This window comes from Mytilus galloprovincialis, chromosome 2 (assembly GCF_965363235.1).
Source record: "Mytilus galloprovincialis chromosome 2, xbMytGall1.hap1.1, whole genome shotgun sequence".
Lineage (NCBI taxonomy): Eukaryota > Metazoa > Mollusca > Bivalvia > Mytilida > Mytilidae > Mytilus > Mytilus galloprovincialis.
In genome coordinates this window covers 62091136-62113821 of record NC_134839.1, presented here as the reverse complement: position 1 = coordinate 62113821, position 22686 = coordinate 62091136, and the positions used below count along the sequence as shown (strand labels likewise).

Genomic DNA, 22686 nt, shown 5'->3' with positions numbered 1-22686 from the left:
GACATACTTTGACCTATAGTTGCACAAATTCTTGTCCTATGGTCTTTAGACAATAGTTGTCTCAAATGCAATCACACAACTCATATTATTTAAATTTTTAACAAGAATGTTTCCAAAGCACACAGATGTTCCACTCACATATTTTTCTATGTTCAGTGGACTGTGTTATTAGCATCAAAATTAGATAGGTCATATCATATCGAACATGTGTGCCAAGTTTAAAGTTGATTGGTCTAACTTTATCAAAAACAACTTTGACCAAAAACTTAAACCAAACAACAAACAAACGAAAAGATGCACAGACCGAAAAACATAAAGCCAATAAATAGGGCATAAAAAATACACATTTCTACACTGGTATCTGACATCTTTGCTAAATGCTCCCTCAAGCTTTACAGAGGTTCTTTTTCTAGATTATATTTTCCCATTGTGGAAGTTCACAATTCAAAGCTTCTGTTTCAATGTCATTACCAATATAAAATTTGATGCAACTGTCAGACAAGTAAAAGGTTTAACTAGGTTCAATCCTCCATTTTCTACATTTGAAAATGCCTGTACTAAGTCCAGGATATGACAGTTGTCCATTTGTTTGATGTGTTTTATTATTTGATTTTGCCATTTGATTAGGGACTTTCCGTTTTGTATTTTCCTCAGAGTATTTATGTCATTTTACTTTTTGATTACACCATGCTTTCTTGTTCACCTTTAAAAACTAATGTTAAGGGTTTTTTGTTTGCCTTAGTTGGTTGTGCTCTCTTTGAAGTTTTTGATAATGACTTCTGTGTTTTTTTCTTTCATTATTGGAATAATTTTTCTGCTCTTATGTATACACATTATAGCCTTCTTGTTAATGAAGAAAACACACATTTGTATAAATTTATTGTGAACAAATTCTGTTTTACATGTTGGTATAAGGTAAATGATTAAAATTCATTTCTTTATTTTTCCATCAATATGAACAAATGTGCTAGCTCTGTAAAAACATAATTGTCACCATGACGAAATCAATCCCACTCTTCTGAGGTTCATTTTTAAATGAACATAAAAAAAAAATAGCAAAAATTGTACATTAATTAAAAATGACATAAACAAATTGATACAAAATATGTCTTCTGTTTTCTCTGCACTATGTTTAGTGTTTACAAGATTGTATGCATCTCAGTTTCTTTATTTTGAGTAGCAATTAAGCATGTGAACACTAAAACGTGTACGATTCATACTGGGGAGCTGGAGCAGTGATGTGTTTCAACAGTATCAACACATCACTCACACTTACATGTAAACACACTAAAGTGAGGCCCCAATTTGTTTTCCTCAATTCTAAAATAAAACTACGAAAACAGTAAAATTGTTTCATTCACTCAAATTGTATTTCATACATCATATTTATACAAAATATTATGAGTGAGAAAATATCAAAATACTAGAAAAAAATATCCAACTTGAAAACAATAAGCAGTTATGATGAGAATAAAATCTACAAATGCCCTCTAAAGAATGCAGAAATGTTGATATTTTGTCACTTTTTTTGTTCTTTTTATCATCATAAATAACAAAAATATGATTTTAATACTTTTTAACATTTTTTTGTTGAACTACATAAATACTGTTTATCATGTACATGAACTAATAATGGTATATGAATTGCAGACAAAGACAGTAAATACAACACATTTATTTATGAGAACAATATACAAAATGTACATTGAGCCTTTATCAATGATTCTTACAAAATACATCCATTTTTTAATGACGGTATACACTACACATATCCATGTTTTAGTGAACTCAAATGAATACACATTTTCTTGAATATGTGCCTCTTATTGAAAACGGTTTAAAATAAGCAAGTCAATTCTACAATGTCAATTTGAATTTTCAATTCACCTTTAAATCACATAAATTTGATCAAGACCAAATTTTCAGCTGCTCTGGTTCACTCGTCACTTCAAGCTTTATATTACAAAGCAGCTTGAAATCTGGTTTTATCTCTCATAACATCCTTTCTATGTATTAAATTATGTTAAGTATTTGAGCGCACTGGGGGAAACATAAAGAATGAATTCTTTTCAGCTTTACTGTTTTTTTCCCCCTATTTACTTATTACCTCATGTTAAGTGACGGGTCAAATAAAATATTTTCCTTTATAATGACATGTTAAATTTGTTTACTTTAATATATCTCACAATTAAGAATTGAATGCTGCTTTTTGTAAATTTATTGGGGTGTAAAAGCGTTGACCGAAGTACATTTTGTATGAAGCGCGGAAGCGCTTCATACTAAAAATGTGCGCACGGTCAACGCTTTTACAACCCTATAAAGTTACAAAAAGAAGCATTCAATACTTATAATTACATTTTTTTTAGCTAGAATCATGAAAACACGATTTTTATCATGTTTTCATTTAATTTACCTGTGCACTTTATTGTGGGACCTCGTGTCATCATGAATGATAAATGTTATTGTCTAATACAATTGTTTCAGGAATAGCACGTGATGTGCAGTTAGCCAATCAGAATAACGTATTATAATGAAACATACATCTAATGTAATTATTAAGTAATGTTACTGTACATGTGAAGGTGTCCAAATAAATTTATTTAAAATTGGTGGACTTTTAAAAAAGATCAAGATACAAAATAATTTACTTTTAGTTACCCATTTCATGATCAGCATCAACAGGAAGTTGATTCTTTTATGAATCCAGTCAACAAATAGGAATGTAAACAATCTAATATTTGACAGTGTATATTAATTGCAAGATATGAGCAATTAAGTCTGAAAATTAATAAAAAAAACCATTTGAATTTAATACTAAGCAGAAGTAAAAGCTTGCATCTTAAGATTTTCTTGCTGGTCAAAAGCTTGTACTTTTATCATATATATTTTCAATACAGTTATATATTGTGCCCAAAGTTTTAAACTTATCATGATTTTTTACAACACCTGAGGTATTACGGAGTTAACTATACATAGATTTGTTTGCTGCCATTGATGTAGGGTTTGATGAAATACAGATTCAATTTCACCTTAACCATGTCAATTGTTATTTTTTAATGATTGTTTTCATGTACCAGGTATTTGAGCAAATATTTTTGTAAATTCTATTTTATATAAAACTTTTTAGAATCATCTTCTGACTAGCATTTTACCCTGATGAAATTCAAATGTTCATATTCTAATGAATTCTAAATCTTCCAATTTAATTATCCTCAGCAGAAAAATATCAGAATCAAGTTGTTTTGTGATAGAATCAAGCTCCATGTTATATTTCTGCCAAGTATAAACAAACTCTCAAATTCTAAGAAACTAGCAATCAAATTTCTAATTTCTATTTTCATGTTAAGTCCTAACAAATGGTATTGTTGTGGTTAAAAATATAAATATTACCCAAACGCTTCAAATACCAATTAATAATCTGATGTAGCTATAATATAGGTGTGTATTTATCAAACTACACCAACATCAAAATGAAATGAATACAAATACGATATCACAGCTGATTGTTGTTGGACTATGAAATAAAGTAAATCAATCAAGACACCCCTCCATATGCACTATACCAGAAACCATTACCAATCATGGACTTTTCAGCATTATTGATCTAGTTTTTACCATTTTTTTTAAATTTAGATTTACAAAGTCTATAATGATAAAAACAAAATCATTTTTACCAACCCCCATTGACGTTTCAGCATTATTGATCTAGTTTTTACCATTTTTTTTTTCAAATTAAGATTTACGAATAGTCTATATATGATAGACAAAATTATTCAAGCACACAACTAATACCAAATTTCCCATTTATTAGACCAAAATAAAGTACATCTCACAGTTGTGTATCAGCATTGTTTTATTCCTTCAGAAATTTTTCAAAACTAGGAGTAGTAATATATTCTTTGCAAATTTAAAAGGCATTTTTATTTCACATAAATTTTACTTTTGTCAAGATAAATCGTTTCATTTGCTTTACTTACCATAAAAAGAACTCTAGCAATTTCCCAAGAGTCTACAATTATTTAATGGATGGAATGCAGAAAGTGTTTTGGTTTCTACAAGACATCATCGATGAATGGAAATTGCAGCAACAGTGACAGTCAAGAATGACCTGCATTTCATGGTTATGTTTTTGAGATATAAATTGTCACATCAAAGCAAATTGTGAAATAATTCAAGGGGTACAACTCGTAAAAATAATTTTGGCAACAGTGGAAATTGAACTATACCTTACCCATATACAATTGTAGGTAGTAACTTTGAAAAGTTTTAAGGTGAAACTATAAAACAAACTTAAGCTTTCTAGAAGACCCATTAACCAGAACCTTTGCTAACAACTGGAACATGACTGTTAACACAGATGAGAAATTTGTTGGAAACATAGAAAAATTTATCTGCTCTGCGGGTTATTCTCTAATAAGGAATGGCAGTATAACTTGTTTATTATCCGGCTAATGGAGTTCGATAAATTTGTTGGAAACATAAGAATATTGAACTGCTCTGCTGGTTATTCTCTGATAGGGAATGACAGTATAACTTGTTTTAGAGTCTGGCTTATGGAGTCCGATAAATGCTATATGTAATATTTGTGTTTTATTTTTTCATATAATTCAAGGGGTATAACTCTAGAAAATTATTGCTAGAAGAGAAATTAGAAATCAAGCCACATTTTGTTTGTGGTAGTAGGGTGAATACAAAGTTGCAAGATCCTGCTCTAAAGGGAAATTTACTATGATCCCAAAACATTTTGAAACTGATGGACAGACAGACAATCATTGGCTATACAATCCCTACAATTTTTTTCTGGTTGAGAACCATGAAAACCATGAATGAGATTGTTGCTTTTAAACTGAGAAACTTCTTTGCAAATAGATTTTACATCTGATATTGAATGGAAAAAAGTTGTTAATAATCAGCAACTGGCAAACAGCAATCATACTTCCAACATAATTGCTTTCAATTAATCAAGATGACCTGCATTCTATATATCCTCAAAATTAACTACTAACATTATAAACTGTCTCAGACAATACAGCAAAATGCTGATAATATCTTAAGACCATCAAATCACATCTCACATACTCACTTCCATACACACCTGAAAAAAATATATCAGAGGAGCTATAATAGTCTTTCTCAAAGTTTAACAATTATGATATGAAATAAATAAAATTAGCACTTGATATAATGCCTGAAATATTCAAATAAGTACAAATTAACAAAATACCTAAATTAAACTATGATCAAAAGTGTGGAGGCCCTAAGGGAGGAGTTGGGGGACGGGTAGGTTGCTCTGATGGCAGTGGAGGCATGGCTTCATCTGACAGAAAGTCAAAATCAAACAGAGACTGCTGATATCCATATTGAGGCTGTATATACTGGTTACCATACGGTTGTGCTGAAGCATATGTTTGATATAATTGTGTTTGTTGAAATGGTGGCGGTGGTGGTGGTGGAACATCTGGTGGCGGTGGCGGAGGTGGTGGCGGCTGTGTTGATAAAGGAGGAAGTGGTGGTTGAGGAAATGTTGGTGTTGTTGGCGTGCCAGGCACACTATTAGCTAGATTAGGATTGGTCGATTTGATCAAATCTATAACTTGGTTCATAGCTTGTATTTGGTCTAGCACTTCCTTTTGAGCCACCCCTTTTTTATCACCATTGACACTACCATCAACTGAAGCTGAATCAGACATTTCCATACTAACATTAGAATAGTTGGAAGATGAACGAGTCAATCCTTTTGAATCTACTTTAGAAATTTTAGTCTTGCTTTGGGAACTAGCTTCAGTATTGGGGCTCATTTGTCGTTTGCGATTGCCTGAACTATGTGAGGATTCTTTCCCACTTTTGTGTGAATGTCCTGATTTTCCTGAGCTTTTTTCATCACTAGAACCTCTATCCGAATGACTTGATTTATGATGTTTTTTGGATTCAGAATCACTTTTGTGTTTATTTATAGCAGACATACTAATATGAAGTTTAAGTTCAGGTTTCCCATTGGCCCCTGTGTGGCTTTTTCGATGTTCTTTGTCTGAATGTTTTGATTTATGAGACTTGTGTTCACTGTGAGATTTATGTTCACTATGCCGAGATTCTGTCAGCATCTTTGAAGAAATTTTCAAACTTGGCACTTTCTGTTCAGACTGATGAGTACTTTTGTGATGCTCCTTTGATATATTTTTAATTTTCATTTTCAAGGGAGAAGCAGCATCTCGAGAAACTGTTGGAGAAATACCAGTTTCTGTTCTGACATGAGGTGATAAACTTGACTCTACTTTTAATCTAGGTGATATGCCAGGTTCTGTCTTAATTCTAATTTTTGTTTCTGATCCAGGAACTATCTCAGCTTCTTGTTTAACAACTAAAGGTGATCCTCCTGGATCAGTTTTAATTCGAATTTTACCAATTTCATTTACCTGTGGTACTGTATCAGTTTTTATTCTTATTTTACCAATCTCATTGCTAGATACTTGGGAGGATGAAGCATTATCATGATTCATAATATGTTTGCTTGATTCACTATCTGATGCATGTTTATTTTCAGCATGTTTTGAATGAGAATGTCTATCACCATGCTTATTTCTCTCATGTTTATGTGATTTACGATGTTTCTCACCATCAGGAGTATGTTTGTCACTATGTTTTTGCACATCAAGGGTATGTTTTTCTCTATGTTTGTGCTTTTCCTCCAATTTATGAGAGTCTGACACATGTTTGTCACTTTTTTGTACATCAACAGTATGTTTTACTTCATGTCTATCACTATTCTTTTGACTATCCTGAGGTTTGTCATTCTGTTTCTGTACATTGTCAGTCCAATGTCGACTTGTTTGTTTTACATCAGCCTCTTGTTTAATTTCTTTGGTTTCCACTTTATCATGTTTAACATTAGTGGTTTGGTCATTAGGTTTGTTCATTGCTAATAATCTCTCTTTTTCTTTTCTTTCTTTATACTCTTTAAAAGTTGTAATTGTTGTTGAGGCTGCAGCAGACTGTGACGTCGCAGTGGGCTCTTCTGGCTCACTTTTGACTTCAGTTTGAGGTTCTGCCTTTAAAGTTGGGACTACTGTTGCTGAAAGACTTTTTGGTTTGCTATCGATAGCATTTTTATTTGTGTTTTCCCCTGATACAGATTTGGTCGCATGTTGTTCTGTTGATGATTTGTGATGATCACTTTTCCGATCATGGTTTGTTGATGTGTGATGGTGAGATGACGGATGAGATTTTGAAGATGAAGTTGAACCCGATGTAGAAGTTTCCAATTTCACCTTTTTTTCTGGTGGTAGATTTAAATCTGCATCGTCCATTAACTTTTCTCTTTCTTTTCCAGACTGAAATTATAAATTTATCAAAGTAATAATGAAAGGCAGATTAATTTCACCCCATAAGAAATAACTACTTCATGATTTATTTGGAATATGTGCTATGCTAGTGAAAGGTTGTTGGTACGAAGCGTGCACAGTATGATAACAAATTATCTTGCAAGTCCCTCAATAAATGTCTGTTTTGGTTATTAACATGTTGCTTTAGAGTATTAAGATGATGTAATGAACCACCACAACTTATGCAACACTGTGATTTCAGAAATGTGAAAAGTAGATACTAGTGGTTCTTATTGCTGCTGATCTGAGCTGTACTATAAAGAAGATATATCATCCTCAGAAAATCTCAACCTTGTTATTCAAGTGTGAAAGGTAGATTATGAATACCCTATTATATCATATTAAACTTGTAAAAAGGTGTAATGATAGTTTTTTTTTATGACCAATAACTAAACCATTTTGTAAGGTAAGTGTATTATGCAGCTGTACAAATCTCAATCTCCTTACTTCTGCTCATGGAAAAAACTTTACCATGTATAAACTATTGCTTGTGTTCTCATTTTCAAATCAATAATTATCTCTATAGAAAACCTACCCTCCACATGAGTATCTTTTTCTTTAATTTGCTTGGACATTGGTCTAGAATGTTCAGAAATTCTTGAGTTAGTTCTGGAAAGAGAAACATTTAATATTAACTACACTTAACATGTAACCAGATGCTCCGCAGGGCGCAGCTTTATACGACCGCAGAGGTTGAACCCTGAACGGTTGGGGCAAGTATGGACACAACATTCAAGCTGGATTCAGCTCTAAATTTGGATTGTGATTAAATAGTTGACACAGCATAGGTTTCTGACACAGAATGAATGTGGTCTAATGAACTTAAAATACTTTTTTTTCCTTTGAGCAATTCACTATGCTGTTGAATATTAATCCTCTCAAAAAAATGTTTGAAGAAATTTTCTTTTTATTTATGAAATCTGAAATGAGAAAAATTTAACCCCCCCCCCCCCCATTTTTTTTTCACATCCCCCTTTCCCTTTTTCCAAAACTGATCTCAATTCAAATTTCTAATGGAGTTTGCAACAATAACTACTCATTTAAATACATCATAAAATATTAAAATGTAACAAAAGGTGCTTGTTATCACTGAATGGTAAAGATTGTTTTAATTTATCAGTTGGTAGTAAAAGTGAATATACATTGTATATTGTATAAAACAATGATTTAAGTTGATTCAACTACTATTCTGGACAAAGAAAGATAACTCCAATCAATTGAAAATTTCTTGCTATTGCACAATATTGTGCAATTAGATATTTCTTGCTATTGCGCAATACTGTGCAATTGAAAATATTTGCTATTGCACAATACTGTGCAATTGAAGATTTCTTGCTATTGCGCAATACTGTGCAATTGAAAATTTCTTGCTATTGCACAATACTTAATATAATAATTCTGGATCCTGATTTGAACCAACTTGAAAACTGGGCCCATAATCAAAAATCTAAGTACATGTTTAGATTCAGCATATCAAAAAAGCTCAAGAATTCAATTTTTGTTAAAATCAAACTTAGTTTAATTTTGGACCCTTTGGACTTTAATGTAGACCAATTTGAAAACAGGACTAAAAATTAAGAATCTACATACACAGTAAGATTTGGCATATCAAAGAACCCCAATTATTCAATTTTTGATGAAATCAAACAAAGTTTAATTTGGACCCTGATTTGGACCAACTTGAAAACTGGGCAAATAATAAAAAAATCTAAGTACATTTTTAGATTCAGCATATCAAAGAACCCCAAGGATTCAATTTTTGATGAAATCAAACAAAGTTCAATTTTGGACCCTTTGGGCCCCTTATTCCTAAACTGTTGGGACCAAAACTCCCAAAATCAAACCAAACCTTCCTTTAGTGGTCATAAACCTTGTGTTTAAATTTCATAGATTTCTATTTACTTAAACTAAAGTTATGGAGCAAAAACCAAGAATAATGCTTACTTGGGCCCCTTTTTGGCCCCTAATTCCTAAACTGTTCAGACCTCAACTCCCAAAATCAATACCAACCTTCCTTTTGTGGTCATAAACCTTGTGTTTAAATTTCATTGATTTCTATTTACTTAAATTAAAGTTATTGTGCGAAAACCAAGAATAATGCTTATTTGGGCCCTTTTTTTGGCCCCTAATTCCTAAACTGTTAGAACCAAAACTCCCAAAATCAATCCCAACCTTCCTTTTGTGGTCATAAGCCTTGTGTCAAAATTTCATAGATTTCTATTCACTTAAACTTAAGTTATTGTGCGAAAACCAAGAAAATGCTTATTTGGGCCATTTTTGGCCCCTAATTCCTAAAATGTTGGGATCAAAACTCCCAAAATCAATCCCAACCTTCCTTATGTGGTCATAAACCTTGTGTTAAAATTTCATAGATTTCTATTCACTTTTACTAAAGTTAGAGTGCGAAAACTAAAAGTATTCGGACGACGACGACGATGCCAACATGATAGCAATATACGACGAAAATTAAAATTTTTGCAGTCGTATAAAAAGCAATCTGCATATATATCAAGATGAAAGAAAACTACTGAATTTTTAGATAATTGTTTTTAAGACTAAAATGTAAAAGTATTAAAAATTGTATATACATGAAATGGCGGGAAATGTATTTTCTGTAGTCCTTTTCATAAACTCAATATCAGAATCATGAATTTTACTCAAAATAATAATTTGAAGTTGATTAGGCCACCCTTAAAAAATTGTTTGTTTGGCATTGCCGACCCACACTATCAGCAGGTGGGTAGGTAGGTAGGGATTTTTTTTTTTTTTACATTTTAAAGCTTCATACATGTAAATTATGAAGTCTCTAGATCAATGTTGTCTAAAGCATTGCAGCATTGTTGTGTGTACATGCTGGTGGTTTCTTTGAAAGAGGTCAACCGTCAATGTCACATTCTACATCATATGGATAATTTCATGTAAGACAGTCAGTTTCATTGGCGGAGTTAACCAAAGTACCCAGAAAAAAAACAGAACTGAGGCAGGAAACTGACAAATTAACAATATCAAATGTATGACGTGAAAATTGATCTTTTATTTTGGGACTGCCCATTGAACAGAAGCCTGATGTCACATCTTGAAGTTGTGGTCACAGTTTGGTAAAATTACCATAAGTTAAATGGCTCAACCACTACGGCTCCTTGTACAAATGGACAAAGATTTAAAACTTTGATTGCTTGCTTTGGTTTTATAAACATCACTTTCTACACCATATGGGTAATTTCATGGCAGTCAGTTTTAGTGGCGTACTAAACCGTAGTACTTGAAGGAAAACGCCAAACTGCGGGAGGAAACTGACTAACCTTATCACATATGACATGAAAATCAAACCTTAATTTTACAACTGCCCAACTAAGGCTCAAACCAATACCTAGAGGCTAGTAATCATACATGTAAGGTGTGACAAACTACCATACAAACACGCCTACTGCCCCTGATAAGTTTTGAGGATAAAGAATCTGTACCAAATTAGGATAGAAAAATATTAAAAATTTGGAAGGTTGGCACAAATAGACATACTAATATTATCCAAGTGCAAGGTTTTTCAGGGCTAGGTTTAAAACGTATGATAAATTCAAAATGGAAATATGCAGCAGGACAGACAATTTTTGCAGATAAATAAATTATGGGTTGTAATGCTTGTTTGATTAACAGAAATTTGGACATGCATTACATGAATACAGGTAAATTAATGAACCCTTAGAATTGTAGAAAAGGAGGGGATTTTATTCATCACTAGTACGCTAGATACATTTATAAATATGTTTCTGTCAGTATCTTTTCTTTTTAAGAATGATCTTATTCATGTTAAGAAGAAAGGCAAGAAAAGGGGGAAGTACTTCAATTGACACAATATGCTAGTCTTTAAAATATGTATGTTTTGTTCCAGGCTAGCATCGTCAGGCTACTATAAACCTGTAAATCTAGGACCATTTTGGTCTTTTAGCTTTGGTGCTGACAGCCATAATTATCTTGAATGCATCATTGTGGTTCTGACTGTAGTAGATACTTTGTACTCTGGTACAAGGGAAAATTTGTCAATGATAAATTTCAAATATTTAATAAGTTCAACAAATGTAACAGCCACGCATATTTGTTCAGTGATGTCCCGGTGAAAAACTTCTATCTCATGAAGCGACAAAGTCAAGCAGAAATCATCTGTTTCTGCTTTACAAAAGATAAAATTTGAGTCCTCTACAAGGTCTCTCAGAACGTTTCTTTCAAAGAATAGCTGAAAATTTGATTTTTGATAAAATCCATGTCCCTTAACCAATTCATTGCAGCATAGGGAGATGCTTTCCCCTGCCGGCCTCTTTGACATTACTTTTGGCAGACTTTTTCTATTCCAAGTCATTTAAATGTTTGCTCCCAATACAGTGTAAGGTTAGCGCTTTTAAGATCGTGATTTGAAATAAGTAAAGCCAGGAACAAACTCGGCGGATACGTTCAAATTCCGGCACAATTTCGATTTTTTTTAAATAAAAAAAAATAAATTTCTGAAACACAAATAAAATTATTTGGGCGGCAAGTTTTTCAGTGGGTCGGGCGGCAATGCCAAACAAATAAAATTTTATTTTAGGCCTTATCTCCCTTTATTGGAAGAAGAAAAGCTTCACAACTATAAATCTCAATAAAAAATTAGAGATTAGTGATTTCAAATCCTTGCTGATTAAAAGATAATAATGTTTATATAAATACAAAAATTTACAAATTGTATTTTATTTTCCAAAATAATCATTCTTAAACTCCATTTTAATTTTTAAAATATTTGGAAATATTTGTTAATGCATTGTTTCCTTTTTTCTTCTCACACATTCTCTCCACTGCAGCAAACCAGTACTTATACAAGTGTACTTTCAAACAAGGGCATAAATTGTAATTGTAAATCAGATTCACGCTTTAAAAAGTTATTTTCAAGAAAACTCTATACAGCCAACTATTTTTTTGTCTTTAAAAAATAACACATTTTAATACTATACAATCATTTTACTGAAATAGGCATCTTTTCTATCAAAAAGTGTCTCAATTATAGCAGATAATTTGCATTTGATTGTTTTGCAGAACTAGCAGAACTAATGAAAATGGGATTTACATTTAAAATTATGAATTCTTTTTGCAGAAATACATGTTGGAAATGTTTATATCAAACAAGCAATTGTCAATTAGGTATTGCAGGTTTGGTGAATATGGGTGGGAACAATCCTAAAATCAATAGTTAGTTGAGAAAGCAATTTGGCAATCGTGAAACATGGGTTGACAGTCTTAAAAATATTTAATTGATTTGAAGGTCAATAAAGTATGAAACTGATGTTGGAAGTCAAACTTGCTAATGTACTTCTTATAATTAATCCATTTAGCATATTTTCTGAGATACCAACACATTCCAAAATTCCAACCTAACAACTGGGCACAGTAATAATGCTAAGCATTGCATTAATTGTTATTTAAGGCATTTTCAGGAATTAAAAACACATTGGGGCATGGGAGTTTTAATTTTTTTAATTATATCCTGAAGACCCATAATTAAAATTTGCCATTACATTTAATTATAATTCTTTAATCTTTTTTAAGGAAAATGCAATTACCCATAATTTGAAAGTCTCCTATCCTCACATCATGAACAACTTTGAAACACTGAAACTAGTAAACAAACCCAAATACAAAGCCCAGTTTTTCTATAATGTATAACTACAAAATTAAAGGAATAGACCTATCCTTACAATTTTACACCCGGCACTATAGTATAATTAAAACAAGTGGAAGCTTTGTCATATGCCAGAAAAAAATTCTTAAACACAGTACCTATAGTAGAATTCTATTATTTCCATTTTATTCTGTATTTGTTGATTTTTTTATCTTTATTTTTTAAGTGTTGTGATACCTTAAAATAGGTATTGTCCTTTAGATAATTCATATCGGCATGATTACTGGTTGTTATATATAGCCTTTTATAAACCATTTTAAACCAGTAATTCATATATTGTGATCTAGCTTAACAAATTCGAGAAACTAGTGAGCAAGCACACATACCCAACATCCTCAAAATAAAGGAGGAAAGCTTAAAGTCACCTTATGGCATAGTTGGGTTGGTTTTTTTTTTACATAAGATATATGATTTTAGACCTTGCCTCTATTCCTTGCACAAATCTTTTTTTAGACTCAAGAGACTTCAACGATCAAATGGGTTTTTTATCTTATTATATATGACAATATATCCAAGCAAGGTTGCATTGGCATACATGTATGTAGTACTTGATTCAGCACCCGGAAACAACTTTTTTATTAAAAAAAAAATCCCATCTTTTAGTAACTTTAACTTGACAAGTATAAATGAAAACATTTCAAAATAAGGTGCAGAAAAAGTTTCCTCCTTACACAAATGTTTTAGTTCTGGTTGTATGGACAAAAAGTTCTTATAGACTTGTGAATTTTCAAAATTAGATTCTTATTTGCTTGGAACAACTCTTTTTTATTTAACACAATTTACTGTCTTGTAGGAATTTGTCAGATTACAAAACATTGTGTTCTGCTTTTTCTGTGCATTATAGTTGATGAACTTCAAGATGAACAAGAATAAGTCTATAGTACAAGGATGCCCTACAAGCACTGGCATTTTTTTATGTTCAGTAGACCATGAAATTCGGGTCAAAACTCTAGTTTGGCATTAAAATTAGAAAGATCAGATCATAAGGAACATGTGTTCAAATTTCAAGTTGACTTCAACTTCACAAAAAACTACTGTAACCAAAAAATTGAACCTGAAGCGGGACAGATGGACAAACGAACGAAGGGACACACAGACCGAAAAACCATGTCCATCAATATCTTTAGAATTGTCATAAACAGAAACAAATTCAAATTGGTTTCCCACATTCTGTTTATATACCATGTACACATTTCATACCCATTCTCATTTAATTATCATGTACACATCAAAATCACTACCTTGCGTTTTAATAAAAATAAAATCATAGACTAACCGAAGCCATATTCAGGCTAAAAAGTAAAAACCTCAGAATGACCATCCTTCTCTAATGTAGATACATAACCATAACAATTTCTTTTGGGCTTTTTTGTGTCATTGGTTATTTGTATTAAGGACAACTAACCCACAGCTGTTTTTACTCAAGATTTTCAGCCTATGCAAACAAAAACTATTTTGAAAGACGTGTTTGATCTAACACCTGTATAAATCCTTAGTTTACAGTGATTGAATACTTTATCACAACAAATACATCCACTCAATAGAAACAAATCTAGGCTTATTGTACAAATATGGAACTCCCAATTTAGTGAAAAATTTTCACAACTAAATTGCAACTGCAATTTACGACACTGACCTGTAACTTACCTATAAAGATACTACTTTACTTATGTATAAATCAAAAAAGATTTAGACAACAGATTTAATGTGGTGTATCTTACACACCTTCCAATAATTCAGTTGTCACTGATGGATCACTGTACCAGAACCATTCTTTACCCTCATATGAACTTGGAATCTGTGAATAATAAAATCAATGTATTTTGTTTATAGCATGAAAGAATTATACGATGAATATCATGAATATACTTGTATAAACTACAAATACATATTTTTTAGTAAATATACATAAAAAAGAGTCTTTATCCATATTAACTGTGCACATATATTAATTATCATTTTGTTTCAATCTACGGAATAATTTCATATAAGCCTGCTTTAACTAAGCTGGCCCAGATGCCAATGTTTGCACCTGTCCTAAGTCAGGAATCTGATGTTAAGTAGTTGTCATGTGTTAGTGTGGTTCATAAGTGTTTCTGGTTTCTCATTTTTTATATAGATTAGACAGTTAGTTTTCCTGTTTGAATGGTTTTACACAAGTAATTTTTTTTGGGCCCATTATAACTTACCATTCGGTGTAAGCCAAGGCTCCGTGTTGAAGACCTTACTTTGACCTATAACTTTTATAAATTGTGACTTGGATGAAGAGCTGACTCATTGGCACTCATACCACATCTTCCTATATCTAATTATTCAGTCAATCAAACCTTTATCACAATGACCAACTGTCTACTATTTCCTACTTATTTGCAACTACTAGCACTTTGAAATATGGGAATTAATCATCTTGTCCATTGATGTCATAGGTATCTCATCTTCATGGTTTAAACATTGACCGTGTCTACTTGGGATCAAATATAACTTTATCAATTTTCTTCAAACTTTTGAATGGAAAATATCCTCAATGCAAAACATATCAATATGTTTATTTATAAGGTTCATGATACATTCAAGATAATATGATGTGTGTCACTGTGTGGATGAAACCTGACCAGCATCTGGCAATGAATTCCTATCAAACCAGTGCTAGGGGCTGTCTTGTACTTGTGGTAAGGTAAAAGCTTTTCCTTTATCATCACATTTATCACTAAAATGAACAGCATGTCACTCACCTCCCATTTTGACCATTTACAGGCAAGATGAACACATACACAGGCTACAATAGTAGGCTTATATTGAAGACACATGGCGGTCAGATGAAGGCTGAAATTTATTTTCATCATTCAATATTCTTTGCATGGGTGAGAAAACATTAAAACTGTGGATTCTTTTATTTTTTCCCTTGAAACTTTTTGAGGATACAGTACTAGATTTCTTGGTTTCACAAATTTTGAAATCAAGTGTTTTAAAAAACTAAATTGTTCATGGAAAACCATAACCCACAAATATCTATGAAAATAATGACCCCATCATCATAATAATGAATCCACAGTTATATACAAGTATGCGACTTTTGTGCATTGACTATCAACCTTCTTATAATATGTGTGGTAATTAAAAGAAATAGATGCAAAGGAATCATTAACATAGTGGTTCATTTGCAACATTTTAATGTAGTGTTTATGGCCATTGTAAAATGAGAACAACTGGTTTATTTTTAGCTACGTTCCATGCAGTGCAACATTTCTTTAAAATCAGTTGGTTTTCTTCCAGTGAATGGGACTTTTTTATAGCTGATAATCAAAAATTTTGCTTATACAATTTTTATTTATATTGGTCATAATTTTGAGCAACCCGATTATTACTGAAGAATTATTTATCTACATCCACATTCATACTATAAAATAGTTTGCCCAGGACAATTTTTTCCAATTTCTGTGCATTAATATTATAATAACGATTTTTCAGCTTTAATGCATATTTATTTTGTTTATTCATATCCAGAATAAAATATCACCTGTTTGTTGCCAGGAAATATGAGGTCTGTGCAAGATCTTTTGTAGCTGTAAAATAGAAATTTATAATTCAAAATTCAAGTTTAGTCTTGACAAACACACCTTATACATGTTGCTGCTTGATAACGTAACCTTCAAATGTTATAAAAATTTACATCAAGTTGAAGAACTCTGTCTGTCAATTCTTCACAATAAACAACTGCTTTAAAAGTTTCCAACATTGGATGTAAATTTGAAGATACTATTAATGATGTTGAAAAGAATTGTCAAATGTGTCTACATGTCTACATGTATGATCAGGATAATATACCGTCAAAGATGACGCAATATAATTATAATCACACAACCAAGCACTCCCAATGTGAAAATTATGAAATCGGAATAGAATGAACATCTAATAAATTGGCATGTCTAAAATGATTTTCTGGATTTACCTTCATCAGGAAAGCTAATACCACGAAATTGAAAAGCCAAGGATTATGAATACTTGAGTTATTTATTTTAGATGTGGTGATTTCTAGATTTAAATGTATCGAACTCCAGTGTAAAGTTGAAAATTGCAGTTAACTTGTGTGCTGCTTTCCAGAGGTTTAATATTAATACTACTCTGTCTCTCTATATGTACTTATCCTCAGATTTCGTAATATGTTTTTTCTTACCTTTTACAAGCTGACATGTTTTCACTACATTGGTATGTGGATGGTCTACTGTCAGATCAAAACCTGTATAAACAAGAATGTGTCCACAGTACACGGATGCCCCACTCACACTATCATTTTCTATGTTTAAAGGACTGTGAAATTGGAATAAATTCTCTAATTTGGCATTAAAATTAGAATGATCTTATCAAAGGGAACATGTATACTAAGTTTCAAGTTGATTGGACTTCTACTTTATCAAAAACTACCTTGACCAAAAACTTTAACCTGAAATTTGCACTATCATTTTCTATGTTCAGTGAACCGTAAAATTGGGGTCAAAACTCTAATTTGGCATTTAAATTAGAAAGATCATATCATAGGGCACATGTATACTAAGTTTCAAGTTGATTGGACTTCAACTTCATCAAAAACTACCTTGACCAAAAACTTTAATCTGAAGCCAAAAACTTTAACCTGAAATTTGCACTATCATTTTCTATGTTCAGTGAACCGTAAAATTGGGGTCAAAACTCTAATTTGGCATTTAAATTAGAAAGATCATATCATAGGGCACATGTATACTAAGTTTCAAGTTGATTGGACTTCAACTTCATCAAAAACTACCTTGACCAAAAACTTTAACCTGAAATTTGCACTATCATTTTCTATGTTCAGTGAACCGTAAAATTGGGGTCAAAACTCTAATTTGGCATTTAAATTAGAAAGATCATATCATAGGGCACATGTATACTAAGTTTCAAGTTGATTGGACTTCAACTTCATCAAAAACTACCTTGACCAAAAACTTTAACCTGAAGCCAAAAACTTTAACCTGAAATTTGCACTATCATTTTCTATCAGTGAACCGTAAAATTGGGGTCAAATCTCTAATTTGGCATTAAAATTAGAAAGATCATATCATAGGGAACATGTGTACCAAGTTTGAAGTCGATTGGACTTCAACTTCATCAAAAACTACCTCGACCAAAAACTTTAACCTGAAGCGGGACAGACGGACGAACGGACGAACGAACGGACGCACAGACCAGAAAACATAATGCCCCTCTACTATCGTAGGTGGGGCATAAAAAATACAGTACTAGTTTTAATGCTAAACTTCTTGTAAGGAAACAATATAAAACTCATTCAAAATGTGTTCAGTAGATAATTATTTAGGATATTCTAAGGTTTAAACTAAAATTGAAAAGACCATAATTTGAAAACCAGTTAACTGCCTACTTGGTATTTTTGTCCAGAATATAAAAATGGTCATTCTTTATAATTAAACATGGTCAGCATTTTAAAGTTTGGTAGCAATTGGTCCATAAGAAGAATATTTCAGAATACTTTAGTTGATAGGTATTAATTTTACAAGTGACATTAAAAAAAGATGTTGTAACTATCTATTTTTGGAGATGGTACAAATGTGATTTATCATCAGGTTTCAATGGGAAACTGAAAGTTGACATTACTTCTCATGCCCAAGTAAAATATTCTGTATAACTGTGGAATAATTTTTTTTTGGCGAGTACAAATTTTCATTGTTAGAGATATGCTTGCAATTTCGAGGATATTTGATTTCATGGTTTTGTCAGCCTGCCTATATAATCATAAAATTTTTGTATATCGTTGTACTTATAAATTTGTGGTTCCAAGATACATAAAGTACACACGAAACCAACAAAAATAGGTATCCAGCAAATAATAAGTTTTCAACAGAAACTGCCATTTTTCTTCAGGTTTGACATGTAGTTTTGAGGGAAATGATACAAATGTAATTTATTAGGTTACAATAGGAAACTGAAAGATGACATTACCTCTCTATTAAAATATTTTGTATTACTGTATAGTGTACTGTTAAACTCTTATGACAGAACAATAAAATTATATCTATAATACCATTACTTACCAAGAGTTTGCAATAGAATGCTTTCATTGATCACAAGTTGATGAGCTTCATTTAAATATTCCTGAAAATACATTAACATACAAGATTTTAAGTTAATGAAGTTTCATAGAATGCTTTCTGCTTCAAAAATCAAAACATGTAATGTGAAATGCTGAATGCAGTTTTAAAAATTTATACATAATGAAAGCAAGTGACATTCATATTTGTAATGGAGGGTGTCAGAAAGCACTTTTTGCTTAAATATGATCATCACTTGGTTGTATTTAGTATCAATTTTCACAAGACATTACTATATAATTTGTTTTTTTTCTTCTTACAAAATGTAAACATATGACAGAATGAAATGAATTGTCTTTTATTAAATAAGAGATCAACATTTGTTTGAAGTGACAAGCCTAATATATTGTAGTTTGTTTTTGGATGGCGAAAATTTTACATATTCTTTTAATTTTGTCAACTAACTTATCACATGAAACTACATGTACAATGTTATAAACATAGCTAGAATACTGAATCATCTTTAAGTGCAACAATTTTCGATCTGGTTTAAATTTCAGATAGTATATAAACAATGACCCTACATGTACATGAATAGCATATGAAATACTTACTTCACTTTTAGTGTCAGGAGTTTCTTTATTCTGACATATATTGGACACTTTGACAACATGCTCTAATTTTCGAGGTTGTTCTTCTACTTTGGCAGCTAAAAACAAACATGCTGCTGCCATTGCCTATGAGAAAAATATCAATAACAAAACTTTATTATGGTGACATGTTGAAAGTACAAATCTTTTATTGATGTAGTTTAAAATGAAAAACAAAATTTTCATGTCAATCATTATAATAAACGTCAAACCGTATTTTAGAGGGGCTCAATTGTTTGGAAAGTTTTATAAAAACAAGTCTTAGTGTAAAATAAACTTCAAAAAATTTTACTGAGGTCAATTGGCGGGGAAGACTTATAAAAACAAGATGTTGTGCGAGCTACATGTACTGCTCAGTAATTTGTACTGCTACTTTTTCTCTGATGTGAGAGGAATGTTAAATATGTCTTCTTTTTTGTCATCAACTTAATTTGGATTTAATAGTAGATCATGGAAAAACAATCTAAAGTGGAACACTTGTTTAGTGTTGCTGAACCCATGATGACCTCTAAGACACCTGATTTTTTTTTACATCAGTTGCTGTCTTCCAACAATATATCCAACATTTTATTTCCCTCATATATATAACACAATATCCCCCACCCTCCCCCCCCCCTTACAAATGTTAATTAAAAACTTACATTGCGATGGAACTTTTGAAATGAGTGGAACATATAAAATCTGTGCATGTAAACGATGGCGGTGTTGATACATAGCTGAGTACTGAAATCAATGTCAAGGAAAAATTTGATCTAAAAATATATGTATAATAGGAAACTTTCTGTCACCTGTACAGAGCAAGAGACAAACTCTCCCACTATTTATCTTTAAGTTACAACTTGATATACATTCACCAGTGTTATTATTACTACAGTCATGAAATTTTACCCTTTTTCTGCAGGAAATGTTTTATTTAAAAGAGGTGCTACAAATAACTTATAGACACTATTCATGAATACAACACTGTTCAGAATTCTTTTTCAGCATAACGGCACACAACTGTGTTCCCTTAAACGGAGCCATGCACTTTGACTTGTGTTTCAAGCAGTGATGGGCACAATTACTTACAAATGTAAACGATTAATAATCTAATAACTTTCAAGTGTATAGTTCCTGGAGGGCATGGATTTTTTAAGTCTATTTATTAGGTAAATGAAATATCTTTATAAAAGAAACAGATCTGCAAGCAAGAATATTTTTGATAGATGAACATGTACTAGCAACAAACCTATGACACTAAAGAACAACAATTACTTTCAGTTCTGTATACTTTTATAAATGTATAATTATCCATGTATTAGAATCTAGTAACAGATATATCATTTATGTCTTTTCTAAGGATATTTACTTTTGTTCATTCCTCTACTACAATGAAAGAAATTTAATACCAGAAAATAGACCTCAGAATTAGTTAAAAATTTTCCCTGAAATCAATGATCATGATACAAGAAAACATATTTAGGCTATTTTTTATAACAATGACCAATCTGACATCTGACTATTATTATTAACTGATTATGAAGATCCATATATGCTTATTTAGCAATATTTTGAAATCAAAAGGCTTGTAGTGTCACAGAAATTTTTATAGAACTAATTTGTACACGATTGTGTTATTCTTCATTGTGAAAGGTAAAAACTGTTGCAATTAGATCGATGGTATAAATAAAAGAAGAAAGTCGATATTGACCGTATATAAATCTTAAAGTGATTGAATAGGTGGTTGTCTACATGGAATCAGTGATATCTTTAGCTTGATATTTTAAAATTTTATATTTAAAGTGTTGGTACTGCTTAAACTGAAATAAAGCCCGATTTTAAACAAGAATTGGATGTAAATATTGTAGTGATATTGGAGGAAAAAAACTCTTATTCACCTTATGAACTAGACTCAGAAGCGGTGTGCTATATTGGTAGCATCTATAATAGGTTACAGAACCAGACTATGCAAGACCCATCTAAGTAGTCAATGCTGTTTATAGTTACAAATATTAGGTTTTAATATAACTTATATATAAATATATATATAAATATATATATATATATAGACAAACCAAGAACATGAATTGGGTATTTAACTATCTATATACTGTTCGTGTAGCACTTCCTTTTTACTTATTTAGAATAAAATTTCAATTATATTCTTTTCCATATATAATAATATTGGAAAATATTATCTTATTTTGTTTGAACAGAAGATAGGTTTTCATCTGGTATCTTTGGAGTTTATTTTCAAGGACAAGAATCATTACATACTATTCAGGTGTATAAAAATCAGAATTTCAGAAACATAGGCAAATGAAAGTTCTGTTAAACTTGGAACTAGATTTAAATTAATAATTCAAAAGTAGGGTTTCAATGTACATTTTTTAGTTTTTATAAACAAACACATGTGCCAAGGAGTCACATGGTTGAAAACACGTGACTTCATTTTCAGAAAATGGTCGGTCTTGAGAAGAGTTTCAGACCAAATGGTAAGGACTTCTTCATTGCTTGATATTTTAGTTTTTTTTTTATTTTTATTAAAAATTATTCAATTTATGCTCAAAGTGATCATCCGTTTAGTGAAAACGTGACGTCGGTAGAAAAATGTTCATTGGAACTTCGCGTCTCGATGTTTGCAGTGTGCCCCCTTCCCTCAAACAGGATACACTTGGAGCCGTTGTCCCATATCCTGGATAAGGTTGGCAGCTTGTTGCCTATAAATAAGTTCTTTGTCGTTTTCTATCCCACTCTTTCGGCTGGGGGTATTCAAAAGTTGTTCTTTTGTGAATATCCATCGCTCCCCCGCCATTTACACAACTCCGAGGAAAATGGAAAGGACGCATGCTCGTCCGAAATTCATAGGACTGGACTGAATTTATAGACAACACTAATTGGTTTAAAATCAA

The 22686-nt window shown here is 31.6% G+C and overlaps 2 protein-coding genes across 4 annotated transcripts in view; one reads left to right on the top strand and one right to left on the bottom strand.

Moving 5' to 3' along the window:
• Positions 1-22686, top strand: part of LOC143064068 (KAT8 regulatory NSL complex subunit 2-like) — a 486386-nt gene that overhangs the window by 440688 nt on the left and 23012 nt on the right. The window contains exon 1 of one of the 2 annotated variants that reach the window (XM_076236587.1): positions 22183-22269. The exons of the other annotated variant lie outside the window; for it this stretch is intronic. The gene's annotated coding sequence lies outside the window, so the exon portion shown is untranslated. Of the gene's footprint in view, positions 1-22182; positions 22270-22686 lie in introns of those variants that run through there. 2 annotated transcript variants of the gene reach the window in all.
• On the bottom strand, positions 863-22626 carry LOC143064063 (uncharacterized). 2 transcript variants are annotated; one of them, XM_076236577.1, is made up of 10 exons: positions 22447-22626; positions 20437-20518; positions 19760-19882; positions 19149-19209; positions 17258-17320; positions 16601-16646; positions 15816-15906; positions 14809-14881; positions 7915-7988; positions 863-7328 (listed from the first exon to the last, which is right to left on the bottom strand). In XM_076236577.1, the coding sequence occupies exons 1-10, from the start codon at positions 22587-22589 to the stop codon at positions 5241-5243; spliced, it is 2844 nt and encodes a 947-aa protein (XP_076092692.1). In that variant the 5' UTR covers positions 22590-22626; the 3' UTR covers positions 863-5240. The 2 variants fall into 2 exon arrangements, with proteins under 2 accessions (XP_076092692.1, XP_076092693.1); XM_076236578.1 differs by lacking the exon at positions 15816-15906 and having other exon boundaries at positions 22447-22615.